Raw genomic sequence first — 8,850 nt, 5'->3', positions numbered from 1 at the left:
TTGTTATGTGAACCCTTTTGCTCTCCCTATAACGTGACAGCACACTCCTCCTCTCCACTCTGTATTTCCTGAGTCCATTCAACCAGCTCCTGTGCCCCTCTGCCTTCTCATCTCCTCTCCAGGCAGGAGCTGCCCACATAGTCTCATGCGTCTACTTGAGCTAGAAAGCACACTCCTCACTAGTATCATTTTATGTTTTCTAGTCCAGTCCAATCTTTGTCTGAAGTGTTGGCTTTGGGAATAGTTTTAGTTTTGGGTTAACAGACAGTCTGAGGGCCATGGCCTCTGGGGTCCCTCCAGTTTCAGTCAGACCAGTAAGTCTGGTCTTTTTACTAGAATCTGAGTTCTGAATCACACTGTCTTCCTGCTCCATCAGGGATTCTCTGTTGTGTTCCCTGTCAGGGCAGTCATTGGTGGTAGCCAGGCACCATCTAGTTCTTCTGGTCTCAGGCTGATGGAGTCTCTGGTTTATGTGGTCCTTTTTCTGTCTCTTAGGCTCTTATTTTCCTGTGTCTTTGGTATTCTTCATTCTCCTGGGCTCAAGGTGTATCGAGACCAACTGATGCATCTTACATGGCCACTTGCTAGCTTTTAAGACCCCAGACGTCACTCACCAAAGTGGGAAGCAGAACGTTTTCTTAATACACTTTGTTGTGACAATTGACCAAGATGTCCCCTGAAACCATGGTCCCCAGACCCCCGCCCCTGCTACTCTATCCCTTGAATTGTTTGGTTGTATTCAGGAAACTTCTTAGCTTTTGTTTAGTCCAGTAGTTCTGACTTCCCCTGTATTGTGTGCTGAGCTTCCCTTCACCTAAAATAATTGTTATCTACTATCTAATTTTTTCTTTTTTTTTAATCTAATTAGTGAATGCTTCTTCCCCCCCCCCACCCTTTTAACTATCAAAGAATGTTTTCTTCTGTATTTCAACCTTTTCTTGAGTTCTTATAATAGTGGTCTCATACAATATTTGTCCTTTTGTGACTAATTTCACTCAGTGTAATGCATTCCAGATTCCTCCATGTTATGAGATGTTTCAAGGATTCATCATTGTTCTTTATCATTGCATACTATTCCATCGTATGAATATACCATAATTTGATTATCCATTCATCTATTGATGGGCACTGTCATGGATTGAATTATGTCCCCTCAAAAATGTGTGTATCAATTTGGCTGCTCCATGATTTACAACATTGTGTGGTTGTCCTCCATTTTGTGATTATAATTTTATGTTAAAAATGGTTAGGGTGGGATTGTAGCACCACCCTTACCTAGGTCACATCCCTGATCCAACATAAAGGGAGTTTCCCTGGGGTGCGGCCTGCACCACCTTTTCTTTCTCAAGAGATAAAAAGGGAATGGAAGCAAGCAGAGAGTTGGGCACCTCATACCACCGAGAAACAGTGCCGGGAACAGACTGTGTCCTGTGGACCTGAGATGCTCCCAGACAGACCAAGGGAAGCCTGATGCATCACAAGGACCTTCCTCCAGAGCTGACAGAGAGAGAAAGCCTTCCCCTGGACCTTATGTCCTGAATTTGGATTGTAGCCTACTAGAAAGCAAGAGAATACATTTTTCTTTGTTAAAGCCATCCACTTGTGGCAACACTAGATGACTAAGACAGGCACCTTGGTTGTTTCCATCTCTTTGCTATTGTAAACCATGCTGCAATGAACATGGGCGTGCATATATCTATTTGTGTGAGGGCTTTATTTCTCTAGGATATATTCCAAGGAGTGGCATTGCTGGATCATATGGTACTTCTATGTCTAGTTTTTTAAGGAAGCACCAAATTGATTTCCAAACTGGTTGTACCATTTTACATTCCCACCAGCAATATACAAGTGTTCCAGTCTCTCTACAACCTCTCCAACATTTACTATTTGTGTTTTTTGGATTAATGCTAGTCTTGTTGGGATGAGATAGTATTCCATCGTAGTTTTTATTTGTCAACACTGTATTCTCAAAAACCATACCATACCCCATACCCATTGCTGTCGAGTTGATTCAGACTCATTGTGAGCCTACAGGACAGAGTAGAACTGCCCCACAGAGTTTCCAAGGAGCACCTGGTGGATTCAAACTGCAGATCTTTTGGTTAGCAGCTGCAGCACTTAACCACTACCCCACCAGGGTTTCCTTCTTAAAAACAGAAGTTCTTAATTCTTATGATGAATTCTTGTAACTCATGTTCACAAACATTTTTCTCCTATGCTTTGTTTTAGAAATTTTGTAGTGTTTGGCTTTACATTTAAGTCTCTGTCATCTGTGAATGTGGGTAGTTTTACTTCTTTCTTTCTCATTCGGAGTGCTTGTGTTTCTTTTTCTTGCCTAATTGCTCTGTCTAGAACTTCCAGTACGATGTTGAATAGTAGTAGTAAAAGTGGATATCCTTGTCTTGTTCCTGATCTTGGCGGGGGGAAGCTGCAAATATGTTAGCCCACCACCATCTGGTCTCCGTGGTTTCTGATGAGAAATCAGATGTTAATCTTATTGTGGATCTCTTGTATATGATGACTTGTTTCTTTCTTGCTACTTTTAAGATTCTCTCATTGTCTTAGGTTTTTGACAGTATGACTCAAAAGTTTTGACTCAGAAGTGATTAGGTTTAGGGCCCACATAATCTGTTATGAGCTTATTAACATAAAAAAATTCCTATTTCCAAACAGGGTCATATTTACAGAGATTAGGACTTTCATACATATTTTTGGGGTGGGGGACACAATTCAATCCACATCATTAGGAATCTGTCTGAGGTCAAAGTGTATAATCTTCTTAGGTATTTTTTTGAGCTTGTGTCTTGCCTCCGCACGCATGTGGCTTTCTAAATTCCCCCATATACATGGGTGGTTTGCACCCAGTGATGCTGCTGTCATGATTTACCTCAGAAGCCCAGGCAAATACAGCAGCAGGGCTGGGAAGTAAAGGGGGAGAGCCATGGGCATAGGCTACTATCTGAAACTGCAGTTTTGATCTTGATGTCAAGTTTTGGCCTTCCAATTGCCTCACTAAGAGCCTCCTACGGGTTCTTTCCTGTGACGCTTATGACTCGCCTAGTCCTCAAACTCAAATGGTAGAAGAGGACAGGTGTTAAAGTGTATAGTGAAGCAAAAAGGTTCTCCAGAGTCTGGGGCCTTCAATAGGCTACCACTGTGGTATCATAGGGGGGCATTTGTGATCCAGTGGTAGAGTTCTTACCTTCCATATGGGAGACACAGGTTCATTTCCAGTCAGTGCCTCTCACATGCAGCCACTAGCCATCTGTCAGCGGAGGCTTGTGTGTTGTTACGATGTTGAACAGATTTCATCAGAGCTTCCAGACTAAGACAGACTAGGAAGAAAGGCCCAGCAATCTACTTCTGAAAAATCAGCCAATAAAAACCTTGTGGATCACAACGACCTGATCCACAACTCATCATGGGGACGATGCAGGGCTGGGCAGCATTTTGTTCTGTTGTGTATGGGGTCACCATGAGTCATGGACGACTCAATGGCAGCTAACAACAAGAACATGGTACCGTATGTCACCTGTGATTTCAAAGAGGGAGCCTCAGGGGGTCTTTTTTTGGATGGGGTTGGAGTTCTTTTCTGGTAAGTCCTCTTTTTGTTTTCTGTCCTCCTAAATTCACTTGATAGTTGGAAAGTGCTTCTTTTTCCGTATTATAGGTCAGGCTATCCTGGGTTACAAATTCTTTCGATCTGATTTCCAAATTTCCTGGAAAGAAACTTTGATCGGTCCAGCTTGTGACAAGTACCCATTCCTGGTCTAATCTACCATAGCCACATGAACTGCACAGGCCCACTGATGGCAGGATCCCATGCGCTTAACCAGGTGATGTGATGTGCGGATTGAGTCATTTTTTTCTAGTTTTTTTTTCCTGGGTCAGGCAGTTTTCAGTACCTGGTACACTCGGAGTTAACTCCTATCATTGAACTTATATGATGTATTTGCTGTATTCATTAATCTTTTTCTTCTTTGGCCTTTTCCTCTTCTTTGAGTCTTCATCTGGCTGATTCTTATTCTTCCACTGATATCACAGTTTTATGGGACTGAGGTAAAGAAGCTGATGGAGGGTTGGGGTTGGTGAGTCAGTGTCATTAAAACTATGCCCTGAGCAGCCACATATTCTACGTATAAAAAGTGCCCACTTTGAGCACAACGCTCAAATGCTAAAAAAAAAAAAAAAAACTAAATGTAAAAAAAATTAAAACCCTTGTACTCCTGTCAATCAACTTCCACTAAAAGTACATCTCAAACCAATATAGTTTTTAAAAACTCCGAAATTATGGCGTATAAACGCGCTACGGGCCGCCAAGGGCTCTCATAGCAAGACAGTCAACCATGATGAGCCTCTGGGGAACGTTTTGAGATGTTTAGAAAACGTTCCCGGACGTACCCAGCAGCAGTGCTGACTGCGGACGTTACCACAGTAGGAGGTAGCATGGAGCAGTTTGTTCTCCGGAACGTTCCCGTCCCGCTTGGTGGTGGTGGTGGGGAAGCGTGCGGAGACGGGAGAGGGGGAACCTTTAGGCCATTGCACTCGGAAGCCCTGAAGCGGTGGGAAGAAGAAGGGCATTGTGGGGGCTGGCCTCAGTTTCGGCGGGTTCTGTTAAAATGGCGCCGTTGCTGCCCGCCGTCTCGGTTCCTTAACCTGACAGGGAAGGAGGTCGGGAGCTAGAGCGCGGCGCGGGGCTACGGCTGCGGCCGGTACGCGGGTCCCTGCGCGCAGCAGTGGCCGGATCGCGGCGGAGACCGGGAGCGCGCTCCGGCCTGAGGAGGCGGCGGCGGCGGCCGGCGGGTGCGCCGTGGGGGCAGCTTCCTCAGGCTCCCCGGCGGCTGGGCCCGCGCGCCCACCTCCCTCAGGCTCCCCGGCGGCTGGGCCCGCGCGCCCACCTCCCTCAGGCTCCCCGGCGACGCCCGTTTCCACAGCCGGGGCGACGATGGCGGTCGCGGACCAGAAGTCGCCCAACGTTCTGCTGCAGAACCTGTGCTGCCGGATTCTGGGCAAGAGCGAAGGTGAGGGCGCCCGGGCTCGGGAGCGGGGCCGCGGGGCGGGGAGGCCGGGGCGGGAGGCCGGGGAGGCCGGGGCGGGAGGCCGCTGCCTTCCTGGCGGAGCTCGGAGTCTGCCGGCAGCGGGGCGGAGGGTGTCGGGGCTGAGGGCTCGGAGCCCCGGGAGCTGAGGGCTCGGAGCCCCGGAGCTGAGGGCTCGGAGCCCCGGGAGCTGAGGGCTCGGAGCCCCGGGAGCTGAGGGCTCGGAGCCCCGGGAGCTGAGGACTCGGAGACGGCTGCCGGGCCGCCCGCTCATCCCCCCTTCTGACGTGACGGGAGCCCGGGCGCTTCATTTGGGTTTATTATTTGGGTTTTTGCTGACGCGGCGGGAGAAGGGTAGACCCGGTTCCCAGTCACACGCTGTGAGGGCGGTGCAGGGCGACGTTAGCTCCTCGGGTCGCAACGCCACGGGGGCGGCCACGTCGTTTTCCCCTTTCTCTTAGGAAAGTGTAACGTTGTTACGTGAAGGGGTACTTGTGACTACCAGCTACCTTTTTTTTTTTTTTTTTAATAGTAAAGGGTTGAAGGTTGGATTTTATATAAAACTATTCAGGAAAGTTCACACAGCGGATGTTGCTACTAAGAAGCAAAACCAAAAACCAATCCTATGCAATATGTAAAGCTCTTCTGTACCCGAGGTATTTTTAAAAATGGTCCAATATGTCATCTCTTGGCATGGGGGAGAGGAGAATTAGATGCATCATGAGAGAATTTTGCGGTAATCGAAGTAACTGGGTTACTTACTCCTTAAGCACTACAATGTGGAAAAGAAATTGTGCAATTTTTGAGGGAAGACTTTTAAAATACTACATTTAATAAAGTGTTAACGCTGTATTTTGACCTTTCTCTTATAACACATGACAGTTAGTGTGTGCCATTTATTTGATGTTCTGTGATAACCTTTGGGGCAAAAGGTAAATTTTTTGGGTGTCTGTGTTAAATAGAGGGTCAGCGAAAAAGAGGAGGACCTTCAAGGAGATGGATTGACACAGTGGCTACAACAGTGGGCTCAACCGTAACAACGATTGTGAGAACCGTGCAGGGCCAGGCAGTGTTTCATTCTGTTGTACATAAGGTCACTATGAGTGGGAACTGACTTGACGGCACCCGACAACAACAACATATTAAGGGACTCCGATTTCATAGTTCCTGCTACATTTTGTAACGTTCCATCTCATCACTGTTCACCCTAAGTATGCACTGTGCTAGGCGTGGTGAGGTAGAGCTGGACAGGATAGACATCTCATAGAGCTTACATTCTAGTGGAAAACGTAGATGATAAACACATAAATATATGATGATAATTAGTGATGAGTCTTAAGATGAAAACACTTATCACTAATGGTAGAGTAAAAGCACAGAGAGGGAGGTCAGAGAAGGCCTCTGAGGAGATGTTTAGAGGCCTGATTGGAGTGAGGAGGGTGGTGTGAGTATCTGGGGAGTGTTCCAGGTTGAGGGAACAGGGACAAAGGTCTTGAGGTGGGCATAAGCTTGTGTGCTGTCTTCTCTTTTTCTCTCTAGCTCCTGTATGTGTATCTCCAGCACTCTTAGTTAACTTCTCTAATGCTCCTAATCATGGGAGAAATGGGATAACCGTAGGATTGCTGGTTATGACTTAACAGCTTGAATACCAGTGTTTTCATTATACCAAAAAAATGAAACCTGTTGCCGTTGAGTCGATTCTGACTCAGAGCGACCCTTAACGTTTTTTCCACTGGAGCTAAACAACATAAACGTTGCCATTGCCGTGACTTAATTTTTTTCTCCATAAAAATCAGTTGTCATGGAGTTGATTCCAACTCATGGCAACCACATGTGCTACAGAGTAGACCTTCTCCATAGTTCTTTCTTGGCTGTAATCTTATCAGAAGCAAATCACCAGGCCTTTCTTCCATGGTGGAAGTGGGTGGGTTGGAACCATCAACCCTTAGGTTAGTGGTCAAATACAAATACAAGTGGGTGGGAACCATCAACCCTTAGGTTAGTGGTCAAATACAAACCATTTGTGCTCCCTAAGACGTTTATGTTTTTTCACCATAGTCCCTCCTTAACCTTAAAAATTTTTTTTTAATTGAGGTTAAATACATACAACAAAAAATTTATCATTTTTAAGTGTGCAATTCAGTGGCATTAGGTATATTCACAGTGTTGTTCAACCATCGCCACTGTCTGTTTCCAAAGCTTTTTATCACCTCAAACAGAATTTCTACGCCTAGTGATCACCTCAGACAGAAGTTCTACGCCTAGTGATCACCTCAAACAGAAGTTCTACGCCTAGTGATCACCTCAAACAGAAGTTCTACACCTAGTGAGCGGTAACTCCCTATGCCCTTCTTCCCACCACGACCCCCCAACCCAAGAGTAACCACTAATCTATTTTTCTGTCTCTATGCCTTTGCCTATTATAGATATTTCATTTAAATGGGATCACATGACTGGATTTTGAAGGTCATTCATTTTATGGTAGAATATTTCTCAACTTCAAAACAGCTTTAAAATTTGACTCTCCAGTTCCTTGACAAAAAATTTCATCTTTTCTTGGAGATCGAAAGACTTCTTCTCAGCAGAGTTCTTCATCTTACTGTCTCCCATTTCGAATTGTGTCTAAATTAAGAGTAAATAGGCTTTTTAGTGAGATCCTGAAGGGATCCTCTCTGAATAAAGTATATCATGAAACTCTTTGAGGATGATGGTATTTATTCTCATGGTTGTGTTCTGGATAGGTAGGATTGCCAAACAATTAAGATATTTGTAATTCCAAATCATGTCACTGTTTATTGAAGAATTTATTATCATTTAATAGCCTGCTTTGTTCTGCCTTGGTGAGCAGAGGCGCAGTATTACTGTTGCCTTTACAGTGCTTGGAATTTTAACAAAATTTGTTTTCCTTAGTGGGCATTTTAGCTGATAACTGGGTGGAACATTTGATTGTCTCTAAACTTTTTCTAGTGACTGTTAAAAACAACTGGCCCTATATTTTTATAATATATATATATTTTTAGACTCTGAAATTGAGGCATAGTAAACACTTGGTAGTTTAATGTGAATTTCTAATAAATCAAGTTTTCCCAAGTTTTTTTTTTTTTTTAAGTATACAGTTAGCTTCAGGGAACCTTCAGGAGCAAAGCGTCTAGCTATAATGATGCTTGACATTTTTACGAAGTTATTATAATCATTACTTCTCACTTTTTTCAGCTTATAACACCTGTGGATTTGCTGGAAGGGTATACTACCAGCCAGTAACAGGAAAATTGTGTCTCCCTAGGCTTGCCTCTTCCCCGGAGCTCCGTTTACTTACTGTTCTATCTTTGGTTGGCTGTGATTTCCATCATTGGAAACAGTGTGCTTGATGCTACAGTGTTCCAGCTCTATTAGAGGCAACATTCTCTTCATAACTGTTTTGTAATCCTCTTTTACTATCCTGAAATGAAAATTGACAATATATCAGTATATGTTAATTGATAATAAAACCTACCTACACATCTCTAAGGTAAAGAAGAAATAAAGGAAATTTATATTAGATACGTTTTTCAATATAAACGGTTTGTTATAATAACACTCTGTGACAGACTATGTAATTCTGAAGCCTTAGAAAGCACACGATTGTTGAATTTTTGTACGCTTGAGCTTTGTTTCTTTTTGTACATCTTTAAGTTCAGCTATTGTCTTTTACCGAAATGTATCTGTAACCCTTTTGTTATACAAAGGATAACTCTCTTTCACTTAAAAACTTTTCGGTCCATATCTAAGTGTTCTTTGGAGCCTTCATAATTGGGACTGAAATAGTGTAATCCAG

The 8,850-nt window shown here is 44.2% G+C and overlaps 1 protein-coding gene across 2 annotated transcripts in view; it reads left to right on the top strand.

Annotated features, from left to right (window-relative positions):
- Positions 1–4,558: 4,558 nt before the first annotated feature.
- TUBGCP3 (tubulin gamma complex associated protein 3) overlaps positions 4,559–8,850 on the top strand; it is a 117,642-nt gene continuing 113,350 nt past the window's right edge. For both annotated transcript variants that reach the window (XM_049867179.1, XM_049867177.1), the window contains exon 1: positions 4,559–5,021. In XM_049867179.1, the coding sequence (XP_049723136.1) occupies positions 4,946–5,021 (76 nt within the window). In that variant the 5' untranslated portion in view covers positions 4,559–4,945. The remainder of the gene's footprint in view (positions 5,022–8,850) is intronic.

This window comes from Elephas maximus, chromosome 23 (assembly GCF_024166365.1).
Source record: "Elephas maximus indicus isolate mEleMax1 chromosome 23, mEleMax1 primary haplotype, whole genome shotgun sequence".
NCBI lineage: Eukaryota > Metazoa > Chordata > Mammalia > Proboscidea > Elephantidae > Elephas > Elephas maximus.
This window is presented reverse-complemented; position numbering and strand designations above follow the sequence as displayed.